Raw genomic sequence first — 24,989 nt, forward strand, 5'->3', positions numbered from 1 at the left:
CTTAACCTGAATATAATGTCTGTAAATAGCTGGACAATGCTTAAAGTTGTTTATTTAACATTATTCTTTAGTACACTTTGGACCAGTAGTGATGTTTCATGCAGTGATAATGTTGTGGTTAATTAAACACCCAAAAACATCTAGGGATATCACTAGTGTTGTAACGGTACACAATAATTTCGGTTCGGTACGTACCTCGGTTCAGAGGTCACGGTTTGGTTAATTTTCGGTACCGTAAGAAAACAACAAAATATACATTTTTGGGTTATTCATTTACCAAATTTGCAAAATTTTCCACCAAAAATATTTTTCTTAGTGGAATATTTGATGTGAAGTAATCGGAACCTTAGGTCAATAATTCATAATAACATTGATTTTGATTCAATATTATGTTTTGAGCAATGACAGTTTGAAAGAAAAAAACAGCTTTGTTTTATTAGTCAATGTTGAAACTTTTTCAAAAATTACATTTAGCCTTTAAGCTTTTTTATTTCACTTTTGTTTATTTTAATAGTATTTTAAATGTGCCGCGGGCCTGTAAAACTTTAGCTGTGGGCCGCAAATGGCTTCCGGGGCACAATTTTGACACCTATGGCTATAGATAATAAAAAATAAAATCTGATAAATCTATGGATAAAGAGCAAAGCCTGGCGACATATGCGCGTTTATCATAACTCTCTCGCTCTCTCTGTCTCTGCCCCTCCCTCATGAATCTTGCTGCGAGCACAATTTATTTATTATTTTTAACCCCTTCTTAATCCTGAACGTACATTGAAAATACACGCAACCCTAACCCTTAATATGTCCGTGTGGAAACTAGTTCGGCACACCTCCGAACCGAACCTCTGTACCGAACCGGTTCAATACAAATACAGTTACACCCCTAGATATCACAAATCTATATTACGAGTGTCTAAAAGGAGCATCAGCATTTGCATTTCAAAATATAGGAGATCTCCTGAAAATTGGTAAATATATGGAACTTATAATTGGCTAGCTAATCAATTTTAAAGTGGTTTCTTAATGTAAAACATTGCAATGTTTCCTTATGAGGAACCCAGAAATTTGCTGGTTGGTAGGTTAAAGTGTATTTTGAACAGGTTCACGGTTTTAATATAATACAGCACATATTTTCATTTCTCTTTACAACATATCGAGAAGAAGTAGGAAGAAGCAAAGCTTATATAATCCTACACATTTTCCATTTAATAGCAATTACTAACAAAAATGCTTAGTTCCTGTTGTCAATTTTTAAACAAATTTACATCAATATGAAAAATATGATTTCTAAACATGGCAAACTTTAAAGAAAAATAATTCTGAGATCCTTCATGTAGCTTATGAGACATTTCTCAAGTTGGCTGAAAATGTATTCCTCAATGTAACAGAGATGAGCTGCTGCCTGCTCTTTACGTATTATGAAAGTCTGCTATTTGTCAATTTACACAAAGTGTGAGTTTTATTGTAAAATAAATATAGATCAATCATCTAAATAGATTAAATACTTAAATAAAAACACTAACTTTAGAATTGTCTAAAAGAAAGTTAGTGACTTGTAGTTAAAATGTTAAAAAAAAAAATTCCATATTGTGCACAAGAATGTATGCATACGCCGATTACATTTAAAGATGCTTTCAAACGGGAACGTCGATAATGATTTAAGTCACCGTATAAATTTAATATAAAATTGAAGAGGGAAGTTTGCCAAACATGAACAACATGTAAAAATCCAGTACAAGCTAACTGCATATAGCATATTGCAGTTAGCATTCCATGACCCACAATGCACTTCTGCCATGACCCTCCCCCGCCGAATTCTTATTGGTTGACGTTTATGTGACGATTGCTGACGTGTGTGTGTGACGATTGCTGACATTTTCTTGGTCTGTTCTGCGAATTAGATAATATTATTTGATATTGTGTAATCTGCAGTACATGATTTCCTTTTCGGTGCCATTGTTCAGCCCTTCTCAGTTTTTCTAAGTTACCGCCAACGATGAAATGAACCATCTTAATAGCTACGGCAGTAGCAAATAACAGTTAGCATTCCATGACCCACAATGCACTTCTGCCATGACCCTCCCCCGCCGAATTCTTATTGGTTGACGTGTATGTGACGATTGCTGATGTGTGTGTGATGATTGCTGACATTTTCTTCGTCTCTTCCACGAATGAGATAAATAATATTATTTGATATTTTACGGTAATGGCTTAATAATTTCACACAAGTCGCTCCGGAGTATATGACACACCACCGACCAAACTATGAAAAAAAAACTGCGACTTTTAGTCCGAAAAATACGGTAATTCAGTGGGCAAGTTGTGTGTTTTGTACCACATGTACTTACTGTGTTGTGGTTTTTGATGAATCAAACCATGGGTGGGAAAGGCCTTGTCACGCCAAATACCTTCCCCCCTACAAAAACCTCCACCCCCCCCCATTTACTTCCGGGGTCATGATTAATACAGACGTTTTGTTAACGCTATATTATAAAAATATAACGCTATATTATAAAAATATAACGCTATATTATAAAAATACAGACGTTTTGTTAACGTTATATTATAAAAAAAAAAATAAAAAAATTTTTTTACAAACACAAGGTATTGGATGATGCATTTACTTCCGGGGTCTCGTTTCCTCTTATGTCAATACATAGCTTGTGTTTGTAAATTGTTTTTTAATTTTTTTTATAATATAGCGTTAACAAAACGTCTGTATTTTTATAATATAGCGTTATATTTTTATAATATAGCGTTAACAAAACGTCTGTATTAATCATGATCCCGGAAGTAAATGGGGTGGGGGGAAGTTTTTGTAGGGAGAGGAAATTTGGCGTGACAGCCTTCTCAATGGTACCTATATATAGGGATAATACTCGAAACCGGTTTTCCCAGTTGTTCAATAAGAAAAGAACCGAGTCCTCGGACTCGAACCCCTTTTTGATAACCGGTACCCGTTATCGAGACCACCATAGTAAAGAAAAAGAGTTGGTTCTTTATTCAAATCCGTCCCGACCAGAAATGCACCATGAGACATCACAAGAAACGACGTCACGTAGCTCAGTCATTAGGCGCAGATAGCGAAAGCAGGAAAACAACGGACGGGAAAAAGCGCTCCAAGTTGTAATAAAGTTCAAAACAAAAGACATAATCCAATGAATAACTTTACTGAAATTTGAGTAGGGTACAAACACATGACCAACACTTTTACGACCAACCGGAACATAGCAACCAGGCTAGCAACGCACTTTACGGCAGCTGTCGCAACGTTCTTAAAGCAACCGCAGCACATACATATATATATATATACACAACATATCCCCCTTTTTTAACTTTTGTTTTTCTTTCTTTGTAAACAAAGCAAAATCACACTGTATATGTGTTGACAGTCTAATTATAAATAATGCAAACGAGGGGTGTTGGCTGAGTTCTTGCCCGGTGACGACATGCAACAACACTTTTCGGGGCTACTGCGCATGCTCGTCACTCCCGTTGCATGCTGGGTAGTGTAGATGTTGTATTCCCTAGCTCATAAAGAAATAATGTTAACTCAATAAAGTGTATTTCTTTTTTTAGCTTTAACTTTTCATATTTTAGCATTGTAACCACATTTGCAAACTTTTTTCTTCATAGAATTTTCTTTCAATAAAGAAATAAAGTGCAAAGATGTCATAGCATCATAAACAGTTATGTCAAATAGTAGCAGAAGTGCATTTTTTGGAGAGCTGTATTATTTTCATTTTTGTGCCCAAGGGACTGATTTTATTTAACACTATATTATTATTTATACACCTATAGTGATCACAGAGACAAGTTGTTTTTGTGTTACTGTATAGATTTTATTTTTTTCTCATATAATAAAAGTGATCTTTTGTTAAACCAAATGTTGTTTTTTTCCATGTACATCAACCTATCCGGACTCGATAAGAGAATCGATAAGGAATCGGTTCGATGAGAGGATTCGATAATAGGCTCGATCATTTCTTATCAAACATCATCCCTACCTATATAATACTTCTATGCATATTGCAATTCTCATGGTCAATTACTAACACCAATGATAAACTCCATCAGATGACAACACTCTAAATAGTTAAAGTCTGGCAAAGTCTTTACTTATTGCATCTATATTCAATCAGCTTTTAATCCTTTCATTTTTTTCCCAAAAGGAATGGGAGGAGTCAGCAAAATTAAATTATATATTGTATGATGACAGATGATTCTGATTCAATTCTTATTAAAGTACAGAATTTGGTACTCCAACTATGAATAGACCCATTTGCCCGAATAGACCCCTTGAGCCGATGACAAGTCTGCAAGCAGACGTGACGGCACACGAAAGACGGATATCAAAAACTGATATCATTTAATTAAACATCAACCCCCCCCAACCTCGAAAAGGACAAGCGTTAGAAAATGGATGGATGGCTGGTTCTCAGTAGTACCGACGGAATTCGGTTGGTGCGTATCAAGAAGTATCGAATTTGGTACCCATCTCTACATGCATCCCTCAATCATTCCATATCTTAACGTTTGGACACCTTTGCAACAAACACTATTCCGTTGCATGTTCTCCATATATGATTGAAAATATATGGTCGTCATAACAGCAGACTCACCATAGGGAGGCGAGATTGCAGCATCTGCAATTCTTCGAAGCCGTAGATCTGCTGCTGGGGAAAGAAAATGTCAATTCAACAATATTAGCAAGAAAGTTTTGTATTTGTATTATTTATATATTGTTACCGGGTAAGCATGGAACAAGCCACCGGGGCCCATGATGTACTGACTGGCCAGCACAGGGGGCACTCCTTGGGCTAAGTTCGGAGGAGCTTTTCCTGAGGGAGACATCAAAGATAGAAAATATGCAATTACTTGTTGCAAATCATGCAGACAGACAGTATACTTGTGGTATTTGAATTGGGGTGATTCTCTGATACCTACCGGAAGTGGTGGTGAGCAGTGGCGCGGTGCGGCTATTGGCAGCTGATAGCATTCCGTTTGTGCCGTTAGGAGTCAGGCCCGGCGCTCCCGACGGGTGCAGGACATTGCCGCTGGTACTGCTGACAGTCATGAGAACTGAGGAGGGATTGGTGGCATTGAGGGGCTGGCTGGACGACGTGGAAAAGGCGTGGAGATTGCTGGCGCTCTCCTCGTTGCTTGCCTGATGAGGAAACATCCTTACATTATCATACAGCTTCGGTTGAAAGTGACAGTGAGTGGACGCTCAAGTATGTCTTTTGTCTACCTGGAGAGAGGAGCTTGTAGTGTGGGTTGGTCCAGATGAGGGAGAACTGCTAACATGGCTGGAAAGTGAGTTACATTTGTTACATAAAAGTTGTACAAACATGTTCAAATAATTACTGCAGAGATTCGTGTTAACCAAAACATTATGGACTGGACTAATGTAGCCTTTTTTTGTTCCCCACAACATCAAATGTTTTTTTGTGTTGAAAAGGTATAACATTTCGACAGATATATCAAAATCTTTTACCAGGTGTCCCTTATGTCTGGACACAAAGGAAATATGAAGAGTTTGTAATTGTATAAAGTTAGGGATACAACGATATGAAAATTTCATATATGGTTGTTGTGACCAAAATTATCACAATTAATATTATAAGGGTATTTTCGAATGTGTTTAAAAAGCACTTACACACTGAAATCTTTTGACCAAGTCTTTTAAGCTACTAAAATAAATACACACTGTTATAAAACCCACTGTTCATAATGCTTCACTGATGGTGTAATCTTAGTATTGTATCTGTTTTAAAAGTCAAATTTGTATTGTTTTGAATATTGTTTGTACTGTAACACTTTAAGATTCATTTAAAAGAAAAGTGTGGAACAGATACATTCTATTATTATTATTTCTAGGCATTGTGGCGTCCTATTCAGTTCAGCGGCCCATGAACGTATCTTGTACTCCTTTGAACATAGAACGATCACTCTGTACTAAGAGACAACAGCTTGCAGGTTCAACGTCCATCCATTCACTTTCTACCGTTTGTCTCTTTTGGGGTAGCAGGGGGCTGGAGCCTATCCCAGCCGCACTCGGGCGGTAGTCCACAAGTTAGTATCTTAATTGCTCAGATACAGTCGCAATGTGCTTATAAGTTTAGATTGGGGTATGTGTTTATTAATAAGGAAAGACGTTAATACCTTTTGTTTTCATGTTAGCATTTAAACTGCCAAGCTGGCGGCAGTCAGTCCTTAAATTTACTAAAAAAGTGCAGTTATCAATCACAGTTTTAAAATTGTAATCTCAAACTAACCTTTGGGAGTTTTACCGCAGTTATCATTAATACGATTTATTGTCATATCTCTATATGAAGTTTACATCAATGTTACCAACTGGGAATCACTTTTGTTGTAAATCATATTTAAGATGTTATACTCCATGTGTCGAAAGTTTCATCCCTTGAAAATATTAATTTTTGTCTGTGTCCAGCCTTTAGGGACACCGTTTTTGTTGACCACATGTCCAAATACCTTTGTCCGTCTAATGTGGACACACTTTAAAATAAAAACTATATGCAATTTACAGGTGTGAAAGACATCTCTTACCTGTTGAGTGAGGGAATGGGCGCTGAGTGGGAGGTAATGGTGGCAGGAGAAGGTGTGTGATTGGCGGGGCCGCTGTGCCCCAATATTATTGGAGATTCTGTTTTCACAGTTCTTGCCGATTGTGTAGCTAAAAATAAAAAATAAAAAAAGTATTAACATTGTATCCACGCTTCAAAAGTAATGCACAGCTTTACCATCCTGTGGACTCTGCGTGTTTATACCACAGTAACCATTCTAGGACAAGAAGGAAAAAATTGTTATTGTCAAATTTTTTCTTTGGATGTCTTGTGCTGTGTTCCTTACGGTGAGAGGTGCAGCTGCAGATACAGGGTTGTCTTTGTTCTGAGAGAAGGCCAGGTGTGGCGGCAGGGATCGGGGTCCGCCGCTCTCTACACGCTTGCCAAGTGTCGTAGCTGCGGTGGAGGGCGGTGCGGCTGACCCAGGGAGACCCAGGGAGGGAGAGGGCGTGACACTGGGTAAGCCCAAGGATGGTGAGGGGAAGCTGGACTCCGCCACAGCAGAAGGAAGAGGGGGCTGGGTGTTCATGTGTTCGCTGTTTAGGCAAAAGTAAACATTGTAAAATTCCACAATTTATAGTAGTACCCGCCCGTTCACAGGAATTACCAGCAAAAACCCTTGGTGAATAATAAAATACAGCGGATAATGAACAAACCCACAAAAGTTAAGTTAAAGTACCAATGATTGTCGCACACAGGTGTGGCGAAATTATTCATTGCATTTGACCCATCACCCTTGATCACCCCCTGGGAGGTGAGGGCAGCAGCAGTGGCCGCACCTGGTAATCATTTTTAAAGATATAACCCCCAATTCCAACCCTTGATGCTGGGTGACAAGCAGGGAGGTAATGGGTCCCATTTTTATAGTCTTTGGTGTGATTCCGTATGGTTTTGAACTCACAACCTACAGATCTCAGGGCGGACACTCCAACCACTAGGCCACTGAGTAGGAAATGCACATATGCTAAATTCCGGACTATAAACCGCTACTTCTTTCCTACATTTATGGCTTACAAAACCAAGCGGCTCGATTAAGGGTTTTTCTTGGCTGAAAGCAATAATAAAAATAGTTTTATCTCAAACAAACAAAAACACTAACAGGTTTTTTTATTGTGTGCACTATGGCGCCATCTTTTGGAAAAATTTGCTCACTTCAAGTGCTGCAGTTTCCTTCAATTTATTGGTAGTGTTTTTTTCAACAGGAGTGCGGTTTAGTCTCCTCGCCGTCCATAGCGTTTTACTCGTATAGATTCTTCATTTATCACTGTAAACAACATTTATACGTTTTACAGTATAACAAACTGTTAATACTTACTAAACTTTCCCATGTGTCTGAAGGAGGGTTTTATTGCATATTTGTATGTGCTCTCATAAGCTATCATAATGTCATGATGCTAGCGTCGTAAGCATTAGGTAATATGCGAACACGTTTACGAGCGTCTGTGTTATTAACTTGCAACGACATTCTTTTTATTGTTTTATTGCCGCAAGTCAGTAAATTCACCAAGATGCCACCGTGGAGATATTGAGTTTGTTTAGCTGATGGGAGAGCTGGCTTCTTCAGTTAGACGGTCCATGAAGATGACTTGGTTTGTTTGATCACTCGTTTTTCTGCCATGCTACAGACATCGTCTGGAAATAAATTTGAAAGGTTTGCAATTAAACATTTACAAAATATTTCGTCCCGGCTAAATTGTAATAATTTGGAAAAATATTTTCTTCTAAAATTCAGTGGGTGTGGCTTATACCCCAATGCTCTCTTTAGTCCGGAAAATACAGTACTCTTTTAAACGCCATAATATTATGATTACCAACTTAAAGTCAATTAGAAGGGTTTTCTGTGGGAAAAATGGGAACATTTTTCCTGCAAATAAAAAAAAATGCCCTTTTTGCGTCGACAGAATGAAAAATCGCAGATCAGCGAGGATCTACTGTATGTGCAGGTTAGGAAAGAAAGAACATACCTTCCAGATCCTGGAGGCTTGGAAAACAGGCTGCCCTGTGGCTGCTGTGTGGGGGCAGTCATGGCCACTGTAGGTGCTGAAACCTTTTCCCTGGATAACTCTTTCTGGGCCACATCCACTGTCCCGGTGCTAGTCTCGGAACCAAAATCCAGAGCTCCAAACTGAACATTAAGGCCCGAAATGTCGGCTGAGCCCGGCATCTCTACTGCTGATGAAGGGATCTGAGGACCAGATTTAAGAGAGGGAGTGAAACCTGATCTACCAATTAAAAGTTTTAAGTATATTCTGTTACCATCTTGAACATGTATACAGTGGGAGCTTGGGATACAAGCAATGATCTTACAAGTTTTACGGGAAACAAGTTCTCTCTCTCTCTCTCTCTCTCTGCGAACTGTTGCTTTAGATTGCAGGCTAAAATTCGAGTTACGAAGCTTCACCCCTCTATTTGTGGTAGAGAATGCCACAGTGAACTTTACAAAATCTGACTAAAACAACCAGTCTTACACACCAGCAATAGCCTACAACTAGAGATCGACGGAACTTTTTGTGTTTCAACAAATGGAACAAAAAAAAGAGACTGCTGAGAAGAGGAAAATTAAATGTGAATTAAAGAAAGAAATCATAAAAACATGACCGTATGTAGTAGGGCCTGGCGATATGGCCTTTTTTTAATGTCTCCATATTTGTAAGCCATATCGCAATACACGTTATATATCTCGATATTTTGCCTTAGCCTTGAATGAACACTTGATGCATATAATCACAGCAGTATGATGATTCTATGTGTCTACATTAAAACATTCTTGTTCATGCTCCATTAATATATGCTCATTTTAAACTTTCATGCAGAGAAGGAAATCACAACTAAGTCAATTTAGCAAAACTGTATTTATTACAGTTAAGCAGTGGCACAAATATTCATGTAATTTCCAAAACAGAAAGTGCAAGATTGTCAGAGACATTTTAAAACAGGCTAATAGTGCACTTTTGTGCAATATGTCACTAAGAGGACTAATCAAAACACTAAATTAAAGTGTACTTTTGGTACAGAACGCCACTAAAATAGTTTTAAACAAATAAAGTGCACTTGTGCATGAGTTTGTGGGCGTGTGGCACCGAATGGAGATGTTGACACAAGAAGTAAGCACTCTTCATTCTCTAGCAGGTGACTTTTCAAATGATGCTACATATTAATAATCATAATGGATTAGATTTATATCGCGCTTTTCTATTGTTAGATACTCAAAGCGCTCACAGAGAAGTGGGAACCCATCATTCATTCACACCTGGTGGTGGTAAGCTACATCTGTAGCCACAGCTGCCCTGGGGTAGACTGACGGAAGCGTGGCTGCCAGTTTGCGCCTACGGCCCCTCCGACCACCACCAATCATTCATTCATCATTCATTCACCAGTGTGAGCGGCACCGGGGGCAAGGGTGAAGTGTCCTGCCCAAGGACACAACGGAAGCGATTTGGATGTTAATAGGTGGGAAGCGAACCTGCAACCCTCAGGTTTGTGGCACGGCCGCTCTACCCACTACGCCATGCCGCCCCTATTAGCAGTAATGCTACTTTTTGTAGCAACGCTTTAGCACCACACTTGACAAATTACGGTTGTCTGTTCGACATATTCCCACTTGAAGCCAAACCACCGTCAGACGATGGACCCCCTGCGGTTTTTCTTGGGAATTGATTCTTCCTTCATTTGTTACCAGATTCGCACCTTCTTTCTCTCGTATACCGCTAGCATCACAGCTAACGTAACCCATGCTGCTACCACTCTGTTCCGCAGGGGCGTATACATATTTCACGTGTGACGTGACAGTATGTGACGGGTGTAAAAAGGTGTGCTTGCTCTCTGTGAGAAGGAGACAACAGAGTGGGAAGAGCCTGTCATGTAATGACAGCAGCTAAAAGCAACTGCGTGAGAACGTATACTCGAATATGACGATATAGTCATTTTCTATATCCCACAGAGACTAACCCGCGATATATCGAGTATATCGATATGTCGCCCAGCCCTAGTATGTAGTCAACTTGGTAAAGCAGTTTGAGTGTAGCTGTACAGTGCTGGAGGAAAAAATATGCGTGCAGCGCTGTGCAGGAAGAAGAAAACGCCAGCAAAGGATGTTAATATAATATCCAAACGACTGACATGAAAATATAGAAAAATTGCTGATGGTGTGTTTGACGGAGAAGCAGCTCAAAGGAGATAGCACAAAAGTCCACTCTCCAAAATAAATGCTTGGCATTTTATGAAACTACTGAAATTTTTGGTAGTAAATTGTCTCATATTGTTTTTTGCCTTCGTAACATCAGCCAATGTTTATTAAAATAAGAGGAACACACCACAATGTATTCTACCAGTCATCTTCTAATTGTTTTGATACAGATAAAGTTACGACTCGGAATAAGTTATCACCATGGTGCGATATAATAATAAAACAATACTACAATAATAGCCATAATCAAGTCACCTTCGAGGGTGGTGGCACTCTGCGCTTCTGTGTCTTGAGCTGTCGAATGGGAGGCTCTGTGATGGGCGATTCCACTCCAGGCGGTTTCATTCCTGGAGAGGCCCCATCTCTTAGAGGGAGGACTGAGGACTCATGACCTATAGAAGATTGAGGAAGATTTGCAGTTGTCCTCGAACCTTTAGCAGATGGTGTTTAAATGCGATCATACCTGGTGGTGTGGGCACTTGAGGAGCATGTGAATGAGTCAGAACCAGAGGCTCTGTAGAGGGAAGAATGGATGATTGTTGATGCCTCTGCACTAGCTGGCTGAGCACCGCTGATGGTTCTGGTTGAAGCTTCATCTCTACTACAGTGAAGAGGAAACATTTAATGCATAGAATAAAACCCTTGTTAAATAAGTTTGATCGAAACATACTTTGTAGGCCAGCAACAGGTCCGTTGTCTAGTCTCTGAGGTTTGATTTCCACCGAGGGCATGGAGGCAAGAGCTGGACTTGGTACCGCAGGCGGCACTGCATCTTTGGAAACGCTACTGTTGCTGGTGGGGGTGGCCGAAGTCTGACTCGCTCTCTGACTAAGTCGAGGCCCATTGAGCTGCTCTGCTGTCCTTGCGTCCGATGCGGGCGTCGTCTTTGGTGCGCTCAGAGATCCAAAACCAGAGCCTAGGACCGAGGACTAGAAGGGAAAACTAAAATGACTCGACTGTGACAAGTAAAAGTGTTGGTGGTTGAAGGAGCAGTTGTCTGTACCAGGGCAGCATGCGCATAGGTGGTGCTAGCGGAGGCGGCGTGGGCGTAACTGTTGGCTGTAGCATGGGCGTAGCTGTGTGTTGCTGTGCGGCCATTGTGGTGGGAGTTGGTAAAAACTAGGCTTTGGCCCAAATCCTCAGGCCCATCAATTAGGTCTGACTCAACACAACCCCCCACAGACTTTGGCAGGAGACTGGCCAGGTCCACACTTGAAGGGAGAAATAAGTCATTATCCAGATTTTTCTTTTTTTTTTTTTAAGTAAATGTCAGAGGCATGGGTCGGCCCTCACTTGTGTCCAGGTGGGTTGTGGTTTCCTGGAGTGGAAGAGGAAGTGAATACTTTGGTCTCTGACAACTGTGGATAAGGAAAGACAAATATTTAAAAAAAATAATAAAAATCAAGGGAGGCTGACAACCTTCACAATGAAAAGAACATACTAATGTATGGTAGTAAATGATCAGAATGTATCCTTCAAAATATGAATATACCAGAAAAAAATGCAATATTGATTCATACCAATTTCTTAACGTCTATGTCATCACAAAAAAATCTGCCATTTTACTCTATCCGAATTTCCATTAGCACGACCAACACTTCCTCCTCACTCTCAGCGTCTACTATTAAGCTGTTGACTTTTTTCCCACTTCTCTGTGAGCGCTTTGAGTACCTAATAATAGAAAAGTGTGGTATAAAGTCTAATCCATTATTATTATTTATTATTATTTTGCTGTTCTGGCCGGCGAAGTTCGCTGGTTATGTTTCATCAGCCCACGGGAGAAGCGATTGCCTTAATTTGCTTCTTTTTTTATTCTACTGCAAAACTTTTCCCATGTGGCAACTACAATGTCTTACCATCTAACACATAACCAAGTCCCTCAAAAATTTTGCGAGGTAATAAAAAAGGTGTAGCCGGCAAACCTTCTCATCTGCACCACACCAAAGCAGTAGTAAAAAAAAAAAGCAGCCATGGATGTCAAAATATATCAAAATGGTGGACATTTAGCCATAAAAATATGGAGAACCTGCTGATGGTGTTTGAAGGAGAAGCATCTCAAAGGAGATACCGTAGAAGTCCGCTCTCCAGGAGAAATGTTGTACATTATTATACATTACGTCATAAAACTCCTGTAGTGGTTCGGAATACATTCTAATGTATTGATTTATTATGTAAAAATTTGTTTTTGATTTTAAACAGGTGTTTTCAGGGAAGCCAAGCACAGATTAAATTAATTTCAATTCATATCAATGGGTGACGCCGTTTCGCAATTCATGTTTTTACCAATTAAACTTGTATCCTGAGGTACCATTATGTGTCTAAACTATGCATATTTCAGCTGTATTGCATTCATATAAAGCTAAATGGGACAATTTTTATTAGGGATGGACAATATCTTGTTCGAGTCGATACCGACAATCAATCATGTTTTTTTACTTTTTTATTTAGATTTATCTGTAGTTTGTGTACACCTTTCTTTTCGGCTGGCTTTGGGGCAGTTTCTTCCGTCGTAGCGATGCTGTCATTTTAAGTGGCTAAAAAGCTTGACGCTTTTTCCATCCATCATCCAACCATTTTCTACTCCTCATCTCAGGTGTACTCGGGCGGAAGACAGGGTGCCCCCTGGACAAGTCACCACCTCATCGCAGGGCCAATACAGATAGACAAGCTTTTCCTCTCCTTGTGTAATGTTTGCAAAACATTAGTTCACATAAAATGACGTCCTCTAGAACAGTGAAGAAGTCCCCCACGATCGACGGTTTGTTTGTGGGAATATTTACAACAGGCGGTTGACAGCAAAAGCAGGAGAAAAGGAGCACCCTAACCCATCTACAGCACAGTATGGGTAATCTCGCCTCACTGGAGCTTTTTTTTTTTTTTTTACAGTTATCAGAGCGATATTTTGTATGTATATTTGACATATAAACACCAGTCTTTCAATTAGTCCTCTAAAGTAGGAGTGTAGTCACAAAGACGGCGTCGGTTAATTGTGTTGTCGTGTGTACAAAATCAAATCAACCAATTATTAACTGCCTTATTCACGTTTTTTGACAACCCAAACAAAAACACATTCCAACATACAAGCAAAGTCAGCCATACTCACGTCTTCATTCCATTCTTCTGAATTCCAGTCTTCTGGGTTGCCTCCCCATGTTGCTGAAAAAAAAAAAACATCAAAGTAGTAGTCATCTCAACGACACACTGTAAACTGAATTTCACTTATCAGCAACACAAGGACAGAAATTAAACTTCTGCAATACAAAGTGTCTTAGGCTCCAAGAATAAGCCATTTTCTCACAAAAGGTAGTAAACGGGCACCATGTCCTTAGAGCGTATCCCACTGAGATATGCACCCAATGAAAACAGTTTCTTAGACTATAGTCGAGGGCTCCAACTATCAATTATTTTAGTAATCTATTAGTTTGTTTGATCAATCGGATAAAATGCACTTTTAGCCTTAATGCATATTTAAGGAAACATAGGTGAAATAAGATTGACCTTTTATTGGCCTTCTAGTTAATCTTCTTGTGCCCTTTATTTACTTGTACTTTCTATTTCCTCATGTACCTTCAATTTACCTTTTTTACCCTTATTTTATAAGTTAGTTATACTTATTTAACATTTATAAAAATCAAAGCTTTTTTTCCTAATCATATCAATCATGTTGATCAATTAATTGTTGCAGCCCTGCTTACAGTCCATGTTTCTTACCAGTTGCCTCAGCAGGCTCGTTCGCATCGCCTTCCCAATTTTCGTGGCGACCAGCAGCGTTGGCGCCGTACTCAGCCGGGTTAAAGGTGCTGAGAATATGAAAAATGATTCTAATATGAGCAAATGGAGGGAACATGGTAATGCTGATAAGAAAATTTTCCTGGGAGGTTCAGACTTTGTCTACACGTATACTTTTAAGACATGTGCTTGTAATAAACATCACTACCTCCATTAGTCATCAATGGGAATAAAAACAATAAACACATGTTCTTACCCCATCCCCTGGGAGAACCTGTTGCCCATAGCTGCTCTTCCTCTGCCTCTACCACCTGCCCCTGAGAACAAACAATCAATCTGTGACATTTTATCACCGGTTGCTATTGTACTTTCATCTTATATATCAGAGGTCGGCAACCTGCGGCTCTTTGGCCACTCTGATGTGGCTCAGCTGCATAATCGCCGACCCCCCCGATTATTTCGGGGGAATTCCGGATTTTGGTGCCTTTCACGGACATCACCCGGGGCTAACATTCTCCGATTATCACTTAGACTAAAATATTGAGGGCGTGCCGCGATGGCTTTACTTTTAACGTCCTCTACAATATGTCATCGCGCCCGCCTTTACACCATACTATCTGAGTGCCAGCCGGACGCATGCATTTCGCTGCTTCTATCATCACACGAACAAAATTGCAAGCCATACTAGGTCAACAGCCATACAGGTTACACTGAAGGTTGTGATATGAACAACTTTAACACTTACTAATATGCGCCACACTGTGAACCCACACCTAACAAGAATGACAAACACATTTCGGGGGAACATCCTCACAGTAACACAACATAAACGCAACATAACAATTACCCAGAATCCCATGTATCCATGACTATTCCTGGCTATATTATACACCCCCGCACCCCCAACCACACCCACCTCAACCGACGCACGGGGCGGGAGGGTGTTTGGTGCTAGCGGGGAATGTAGTCATTCATAAAACTGGCACCCAGTGTTAATAAAAATGTATTTATTTTGAATCAAATGGTTTTAAATCAATAATCAATTCTGAATCAAATAACGTAGTATCCAAAGATTCACAGCCCTAATGTATATATACAAAGTTTAAAAAAGTGACATATGGTGCCATTCTTGTAAATGGTGACTAATAAAACAACTTGTGTTGCAGGCAAACATGCAAAAGGATGGTTTGTTTAAGGCATAAATCTAGCCAGGACCACCTTTGAGCAGTGTCAAAATGTTCCCAAAGAAAAGTTTATTACGTGACATGAGGCCAGCACATCCCGGCTGTTTGAGGGAACTGGTCAACAATAACCTCCTAACACAACTGATTAATATAGTGCGCTTTTGGTATGTCTCTGATGATCATAATAACCTCAAGTGTGATTTAAACACATTAAAACTTTACCTAAAACACCAAATAGCAGTTGAAAGTGCTTATCTGTTAGATCCGAAACTTGAAAGTTACTAACGCTAGCTTCTTAGCTTGTAGCATTCTCCGCGACTACAGTATTTACATTTCCACATACCTAAACAAGCTGAAATTACCACAATCGCCCCCCCCCCCCCCCCTGTGTACGAAAGGCACACTTGGCATAGCCAATAGTCACAAAGTAAGTGCATGGAAACTTGCACTTCACATGTACTGTAGATGTGAAAATAGAAGAAACTGAATTATTTTACAAATCAAAACTAATTTGGTGGATAGAAAACATACTGCCTGTAAAGAGACATGGCGTCAGACAAGGCAGCACAAATCTTCTATACCGGTAGTTACTTTCATCCCTCCATCCATCCATTTTCTACCGCTTTTTTCCCTTTCGAGGTCGCTGGGGTGCTGGAGCCTATCTCAGCTGCATTCGGGCAGAAGGCGAAGTACACCCTAAACAAGTCGCCATCTCATCCCAGGGACAACACAGATAGACTACATTCACACTCACTTTCACACACTAGGGACAATTTATTGTTGCCAATCAACCTATCCCCAAGTGCATGTTTTTGGAAGTGGAAGGAAGCCGGAGTACCCGGAGGGAACCCACACAGTCACGGGGAGAACATGCAAACTCCACAGACTTTCAAAATAGTTTTTCACGGAATACTCACTCAAGTAATTTATATGATGACTACTTTTTACTTAAGTCATAATATCGTTAAGTTATGGTACTCTTGAGTACAATTTTTGGGTACTCTATCCACTTCTGGTTGCAGGGCACGCCTAAGCTTTGGACAATCTCTAATGCCCAAAATGTGACACTCGACAAAGTAATAACCTACATGTTTAGGAGGAGGTGAAGGCCCACAACTATATTAGAACAAATATCCACTGAACATCAATAGGTGGCAGCTGTGAGGACTAAACTGATTCCACAAATGTTGAGTGCCAAAATACTTGGAAGGCTTGCCGACACAAATAGATGTTACACGCTATGTTAGTTCTCTAAACATGTGACGCAATCCACCAAAGACCAAGCTTGGCGAAAACACAAAACCATACTTGCTCATAAATCAAAAGACAAATCTTCATGCAAGCACGCATTGTCTAATAAATTAAGCTACATTTGTATTACAGACCAAAGATTTAAGAATTAACAGGGTTTCCCCAAGATTGATGCCTGTGGCGGTGTGGGCGTGGTTAGGGCCCTGGTCACCATGACATCGCACAATTTGCTATGATTTTTTTTAAAAAGGCTCAAAAAATGTATACATACATTTAAAAACAAATGGTATTAATTAATATTAACATATATTTTATATCGTTTTGCCATATTTTCAATTGTTGCTGCTTATTGTACAAAGTGCCTAGAAACCTTTAGTGACTTTTTTATTAAAAACGACCAGCAACAAATCTAGCATCTTTTTCTGGTGTTATTATAGAATGTGGTCGTGTTTGGAGACTCTACTTCTGTCCCTCGATGTCAATGACAAAAGAGACAACCTGCAGCGACCATGATGTCACATTTAAAAGCCACCCCTGTCTTCTTAATATTGGCACATTTTGTAGATCACTGTCCGCACATCCGTATTGCAGACATGCTAAATTAGCTCAAGATAACCGCGTGCATCTTGTTTACATCCGGTGCACATTACAAGCACGGAAACGCAAGACTTTGCACGGGAGGTAAAACATGTTGGAATTGTGCTGGTTGTTAACATAAGATTCGTAATAAAAGTTAAAAATAGAGTTGAACTTTGTGTCACTTCTTCCGGGGACTACAATACATTATTATTGTAGTTTGTTTTCACGTAAAAAAAAAAAAAATTTCAAGAAGTGGCGGCGATTAACTTGCCGTGGCGGTGCGCCACATTCAGTTACAATGAGGGGAACCCTATTGCCTAACTCAGCACTGGAGTGTACTTGTAACCAGACCGAGAACCATCTCTCAAGCGGTCACAGCCAGAGGGGAAATAATAGATTTTTTAGATACATTGCAATTCGGACATGAACGATTATAGAATCGATTACTAAACGTCAGTAATCGATAATCGATGTTTTCATTGTAAATAAAGTAACAAACAGTTTAAAATGTATCTGACCGCAGGAAGCCACCTCACCGAGATCCAACAAGCTCCTTTAAATTTGGTACTTAGACAAACTTTAATAATACACAAGGGAAATTGTTATGGTTCCCATGGTCCAGTTTTGCACACATTTTTATTAATTTAATAAATGTGAGATATAATTCAACACTCTTATTCAAAATTTATTTTCTTCTTTTTTTTCTTAATTGCAAGTGATAATTATTTTTTGAAACAAAAAAATCTAAACCTGCATAATCAATCAATGTTTATTTATATAGCCCTAAATCACAAGTGTCTCAAAGGGCTGCACAAGCCACAACGACATCCTCGGTTCTGAGCACACAATAAATATATATGAATTAAAGATGCATCAATAATCAATTTTTAATCGAATCGTAGCTCCTGCATTGTAATCGAATCGTGAGGTGCCCAAAGATTCCCACCTCCAAGTTTGGTCTGGTCCTAGGTTCTATGGACTGCGTCGACACTTCAACGCACGGCACTAGCAGACCAAACAGACTTGTTTGCTTTAATTGGACCAAAAATGACAAGGGTGAACATGCTCTTCAAGAGGAAACAAAAAGTCACTTTAAAATCACACCCTGTCGTCAAATTAGTCACAGGATTACTGCTGGTGAAAGATGATATGTTGGGCTGCCAGCACTCACGTGACTTAGAAAAAGCAAAATCATTGAGCTCAGTGTCAAGTTCAGAATCAGCAGTAAGAACAAATACAGCGTAATTTGGTATTTTGATCTTTGATTTTTTTGCAACTTGCACATAAAGGATCCACTGTATCATGAAATACTCTGACAGACACATCAGACAGAACTGCTAACAGTCAAGTCAACACGTCATACAAAGATTGCGTGTCTGACTGTTTGCGACACTCACCTCTACCACGCCCCCTGCGCCCACGGTCTCCACCCCTTTCTCCAGGCGCAACATCAAAACCGTTCTCTTCAACACGACCTGGATGAGCAAAGAACAAAAAAGTTAGTAAAATGGCCGAGAGAGAGACGCTACGCTGAAGATGTAAGGTTAATGCCGCAAGTTATTGCATGCTCGTTGAGTAATGAATCATCACCAGTAAAACAAATCCATCAACAAAGCTGTAACTATAATATTATACCAGAAATAGTCCAAACCATCAAGTCTAATATAGTCGCGAGGTCTATAAAAGCAAACACCCACCTGTTTAGCACCGGGTCAAAATGCATTAACAGCAGTGGCCGTGGATAGTCTGCTAATGTATCGTTTAAATCCACCTCACAAGATGACAGTAAGTGCATTTGAAGTTCAGCATCCAGCAGATGTTGGTGTGAATGTTATGTTTAGACATGTCATAATGTTGTTGCAATGAACTCATCAGCTATATTAATGCTGACTAAGCAGTGTGCTTACACATCAATTTGCTTGAGGACCTAACGTTTATGAACAAAATAAAAACTGCTTTAACACAGTAACAATTAACTAATTACATTATAAGCAATACGTTACTTTACTACTTATAACAAAAAGTCATACGAGTACTCAACACTGGTTATCTAGCTATAAAACACTTATACAACTTTAAGCACTTTGCCATTTTGCTTAAGAAACTGGTAAGTATTGTAAGGCTGGATGACGGTATTGTTAAACGTGCTCAAAAAGTACACACACTGAAATCATTTAATCAAGATGTTTTTTATTTTTTTTAAACTAAAATATAAAGCCACGTAAAATATTTTCTTGGCAGAAGAAACATCAAATATTCTTCTGGCTTAGCAAGAGACAGTTTTATTTTGTGTGTTTAAATATTTTTATAAAATAAATGCAAATTAGGTAATCAGTTTGTGTGACGTCAGTTCACTTCCCGTTGAACCGCCTGCTAACGCTATTGCTTCCATAAATTTATCAAAGACAGTTATCGATCAGGGTTTTTCGATAATTGTAATATAATATGGTAAAACAACCGTGGGGAGTTTTACAGCAGTTATCATTATTGTCGTTTATGTGCATGTAGTACAAACGTTATGCAAAAGAGTGACTGCTATTGTAATCAATTGCACATGGATATGGCGATTATTGACGCCGGAAATAATACAGACTTCATCTTCATTAATCGTTTAAGTAAATGACTTATCTAATACTTTCCTAACATTGACAAACTATTAAAAGGAGCCTTATGTAAGAAATGCATGTCAAGTCATTAAATGGCCCTGATCTGTCAAAAGGCATTATTAAATCATTTTCTTTTTGAATACCTCCATAACTGACAACAGTAGTTCAGCCAGGATATGCTAATTTCAAAATTAGATTTACAGCCCTGAAACATTGTTATTGTTTCATTTCGATGTCCCGCCCTCCAACGTTTTAATCCATTAGAAATTCCGTGAGTGCTACATCCAGGTTGCCAGTCATGCACCACCATCTTTGTCTAGTTACGGCCACTGGTTAAGTTACTAAACATTACATACCTTAGTAAATCTAAAAGGCCTCAATATGGTTCTCAACTTATTCATGACAAAGCCAGGAACAAAACAAAGATTTGTAATGGGGATGCCATTAAAAGGGGAACATTATCACAATTTCTGAAGGGTTAAAACCAATAAAAATCAGTTCCCAGGGGCTTATTTGATTTTTCTAAGTTTTTCTCAAAATTTTACCTATCACGCAATATCCCGAAAAACGGCTTCAAAGTGCCTGATTTTAACCGTCGTATATCCACCCGTCCATTATCCTGTGAAGTCACAGCGTGACCACACAGAAACAAACATGGCAGATAGCACAGAAAGATATAGCGATATTAGCTCGGATTCAGACTCGGATTTCAGCGACGTAAGCGATTCAACAGATTACGCATGTATTGAAACGGATGGTTGGAGTGTGGAGGCATGTAGCGAAAACGAAATTGAAGAAGAAACTGAAGCTATTGAGCCATATCCCGACAGACAGCGGCACGGGAGGAAGCAAGGACGAATTTGGCGATCGCCTTCTAACCAACGATTGGTATGTGTTTGTTTGGCATTAAATGTGGGTGGAGGGAAAGGCTGGATGAAAATATAGCTACAAATGAGGCATAATGATGCAATATGTACATACAGCTAGCCTAAATAGCATGTTAGCATTGATTAACTTTCAGTCATGCCGTGACCAAATATGTCTGATTAGCACAATCCACATAAGTCAATAACATCAACAAAACTCACCTTTGTGTATTCATGCACAGCGTTATAAGTTTGGTGGACAAAATGAGACAGAAAAAGAAGTGGCATAAATCACATCTTAGCCAACATATCCAGGGGGTTTACCTCGCTCGTCTGCCGGAACAGACTGCAGTCGTCCCTCAATAGCTCGCACTCCGGCAGATTCACTGGTGGTCTATTTTCCAATATTGCAGATTTCTTTGACTTTATCATTGGAAACGCATCTGCTTTGAGTGTGGCAGGATATCCACACATTCTTGCCATCTCTGTCATAGCATGGCTGTCGTCAGTAAAGTGTGCGGAACAAACGAGGGACTTTCGCATCTTTTGGCCACTGGTGCAACTTGAATCCGTCTCTGTTCGTGTTGTTACACCCTCCGACAACACACCGACGGAAAAGTCGAAAAAACGGAAAATAACAGAGCTGATTTGACTTGGTGCGTGTAATAAGATTGAGAAAATGGCGGATCGCTTCATGTTGTGACGTTACGGGTGAAAGGTCATCGCTCCGATAGGCCATCAAATGAAAGGCGTTTAAAACGAAATATTCACCCTTTTAGAGTTCGGAAATCGGTTAAAAAAACATATGGTCTTTTTTTCTGCAACATCAAGGTATATATTGATGCTTACATAGGACTGGTGATAATGTTCCCCTTTTAAAAATGGAAACAACTGAAGGCGGAGAAGATTTTTTCATATGTAGGTAAATTTGCTTATATCCTCCTTGATAGGCATATAAGGCATTTACATTTTCTTATAAAAGGATATGGAAATTTCATAAGTAAACTATAATGTCCAATACAGTCTATACTCTGGTCTAACAAAGCTAGTATGTTCGTGCAACGAACAGTGGTTCTCAACCTTTTTTCAGTGATGTACCCCCTGTGTACATTTTTTTAATTCAAGTACCCCCTAATCAGAGCAAAGCATTTTTGGTTGAAAAAAAAGAGATGAAGAAGTAAAATACAACACTACGTCATCAGTTTCTGATTTATTAAATTGTATAGCAGTGCAAAATATTGCTCATTTGTAGTGGTCTTTCTTGAACTATTTGGAAAAAAAGATATAAAAAAAAAACTAAAAACTTGTTGAAAAATAAACAAGTGATTCAATTATAAATAAAGATTTCTTCACATAGAAGTAATCATCAACTTAAAGTGCCCTCTTTGGGGATTGTAATTGAGATCAGTCTGGATTCATGAACTTAATTCTAAACATTTCTTCACAAAAAAATAAATATTTAACATCAGTATTTTTGGAACATGTCCACAACAAATCTGTCAACACTGAATTTTGCATTGTTGCATTTCTTTTCACAGTTTATGAATTTACATTCATATATTGTTGAAGTATTATTTAATAAATATATTTATAAAGGATTTTTTGATTGTTGCTATTTTTATAATATTTTAAAAAAAATCTCACATACCCCTTGGCATACCTTCAAGTACCCCCAGGGGTACGCGTACCTCCATTTGAGAACCATGGCTTAGCATGCTAGCTTGGTCAATGGGAGCATACGTATAGCCCAGTTCGATGACACATCGACATATAGGCTAAAGGGTAAAATATACGCCTGTCAGCTGGCATGTCGATGTGTCATCGAACTGACAGAGCAATATATATTTTCGACGAATTAAACCTGTGGATATGGATAGTGTCAGTGCCTTTTTTGTTCTCAATATGCCGATATGCTGAGGAAACGGGTTGCAACATTAGCACACCTGTCGTGGCAATGATAAACGTATGGCGACAGCCAAATCACATGATAAAATAATTCCTCATTCATGTTTGCATATTGTGGACTACATGTACCAAGTTATATGACAATCTGAAACATTTGAAACAGTAGCCTATAAGCATACATTTTGGTAAAATGTCTCCTTTTAGTTTTGGGAGTACATTAGGCTGCTAAGCCTGGTCTACTTATTTTCACCAGTTCAACAATTGTTAGCCTTGGTTGTAGTTTGTTTTAGTCTTTGTTTTCTGATATTACTGACAATAACCATATGATTGCCATTTGTTGTGATATTGTACAGAGGCATGATGTACTTTTTCCTGAAAATAGTCTAATTTCTGTGTAAAATGTGTTGGTTAGAGATTTGTTATTGACAAAACACTTGTCTATTCAGCTATTTTGGTCCCAGCACCTCATCCCCTAGTAAGAGGCAATGGAAATTTAAAGTTCTTTGGAGTAGCCCATTCGATTTGGCTGCGCTTCTGGCAACCTCAGTCAGGGACAGGTGGAGGGGACTACAGAATTTTGACCGTGATTGCAGTATAATTTCTAGACAGATTTTTACATATGACTCCTTTAAGTATATACGATACAAAACCTAAGCGCTCTCATTCAGTACCCCATTTTTAAGCGATTTATATAGCTACAAGGTATACCTCCAAAAAAGGGGTGTTTTTGTCATCAGCTTACCTTCACGGCCTCGGCTGACACCACGGCCCCCCCGTCTGTTTGACCCCCCTCGCCCTCGACTGGCCTCCCTTTCTCCTCCCTTCTTCTCTCGGCTGTCCTTTACCTCCGAGGGGCCTCCTTCTTTGCCGAGACTGCGCTTTTTCCCAACGGTCTCCCAGGAGTTCTGAACATGCGATGTAAAAAAAAAACATTGCTCAGCTAATTCAACCGAAGAGAGGAATTAAATGTGTGACGCCGCACCACTGTGTCTGAGGTGCTCTCCAGCAGGAAGTTGATGGCTCTGTTTACATCCTCATTGCAGTCATGGAGGGCAACCATGCACTCATCTTGAGTCTTGCCGGTGACCTCGATCAGCTGTGGGATTTGGTTTACTTTCATTAACAACACAATGTAAGAGTGAGAAAACGGACAGAAAAAAACAACACTGTTACCTGTTTGACTTTGCCCTCAAAGACGGCATCATTTTTGTCGTAGATCATTTGGGCCAAACGAATCTGTTCTGCTGTTGCCTGTGCATGAAAAATAAATTGAGTGAGACAAAAACAAAAAGAGGTAGAATCCAGGGGAACTGGCGGTCAGTCGCAATAAACTTTTTGTGGAAAAACTTGCTTCCAATGTTGGCCTTTGTCAAATTTTAAGAGACCGCATCTTAGCAAATATCTTAAAATTAATTCTACGTGCTTTACTTTGGCTCTCTTGGATGATGTCATCTTATAGCTTGAGATATAAAAGAGAAACACTAGACATCAGTTTGGTGAGCATCAAATAGTTTGCCTATTTTTTGGCCTAAGGTTTGGCAATATATACATTTTTTAAAAGAACCACTTCAAATATGAAGAAGGGGTTGTTTAAAGAATCTAAAAGAAGAACTACATGCAAAGGCAATCACGCAAACTATCTTAAGTAGACTCACGTTTGTCGTCACATTACGTTGTTTTTTCCCCCTTTACACCCCTTTACACCGCCTGTGCACCAATCGGGAATGGAAATCTCTGCATTACACTAGGACTGCACGATTAATGGGCATCAGTTTTAATTAGTGTGGTCACGTAACTGCCATAGGCATTTCACCAACGTCACCGACATCTGAGTGACAGCCATGTTTGCCTATCAGAATTGCTGAGCCTCCCGTTTGTTCCTCTCTCGCTTCAAACCGGAAGAATGACGTCTCACTCTGTGCATCGCTCTCTGCACCTGAGCAGGTTTATTTAACAGTAGAATTAACTGAACACAGCTAGCTGTCTTTTTAGGCAGCTTACACACAGGAAGCACAGACAGCCTCACTACTGGTGACTTGCCACAAAGTAACAAAAATTAGGAGGAAAAAAAATAGGATCACAAAGCTAAATGTACC

At 39.4% G+C, this 24,989-nt stretch overlaps 1 protein-coding gene across 5 annotated transcripts in view; it reads right to left on the minus strand.

The window, feature by feature from the left end:
• Positions 1 to 24,989, minus strand: part of LOC133553773 (ubiquitin-associated protein 2-like) — a 42,604-nt gene that overhangs the window by 10,845 nt on the left and 6,770 nt on the right. For 3 of the 5 annotated variants that reach the window (XM_061902186.1, XM_061902189.1, XM_061902185.1), the window contains exons 3-22: positions 24,067 to 24,144; positions 23,876 to 23,989; positions 23,636 to 23,798; positions 18,914 to 18,991; positions 14,759 to 14,819; positions 14,485 to 14,573; positions 13,877 to 13,929; positions 12,067 to 12,131; positions 11,777 to 11,984; positions 11,444 to 11,702; positions 11,237 to 11,374; positions 11,029 to 11,165; positions 8,552 to 8,772; positions 6,874 to 7,123; positions 6,765 to 6,804; positions 6,571 to 6,697; positions 5,252 to 5,309; positions 4,948 to 5,167; positions 4,750 to 4,841; positions 4,623 to 4,676 (exon numbers count right to left, since the gene is read on the minus strand). In XM_061902186.1, the coding sequence (XP_061758170.1) occupies positions 4,623 to 4,676; positions 4,750 to 4,841; positions 4,948 to 5,167; positions 5,252 to 5,309; positions 6,571 to 6,697; positions 6,765 to 6,804; positions 6,874 to 7,123; positions 8,552 to 8,772; positions 11,029 to 11,165; positions 11,237 to 11,374; positions 11,444 to 11,702; positions 11,777 to 11,984; positions 12,067 to 12,131; positions 13,877 to 13,929; positions 14,485 to 14,573; positions 14,759 to 14,819; positions 18,914 to 18,991; positions 23,636 to 23,798; positions 23,876 to 23,989; positions 24,067 to 24,144 (2,505 nt within the window). The remainder of the gene's footprint in view (positions 1 to 4,622; positions 4,677 to 4,749; positions 4,842 to 4,947; positions 5,168 to 5,251; positions 5,310 to 6,570; positions 6,698 to 6,764; positions 6,805 to 6,873; positions 7,124 to 8,551; positions 8,773 to 11,028; positions 11,166 to 11,236; positions 11,375 to 11,443; positions 11,703 to 11,776; positions 11,985 to 12,066; positions 12,132 to 13,876; positions 13,930 to 14,484; positions 14,574 to 14,758; positions 14,820 to 18,913; positions 18,992 to 23,635; positions 23,799 to 23,875; positions 23,990 to 24,066; positions 24,145 to 24,989) is intronic. The other 2 variants (XM_061902188.1, XM_061902187.1) reach the window with 2 other exon arrangements.

This window comes from Nerophis ophidion, linkage group LG01 (assembly GCF_033978795.1).
Source record: "Nerophis ophidion isolate RoL-2023_Sa linkage group LG01, RoL_Noph_v1.0, whole genome shotgun sequence".
NCBI lineage: Eukaryota > Metazoa > Chordata > Actinopteri > Syngnathiformes > Syngnathidae > Nerophis > Nerophis ophidion.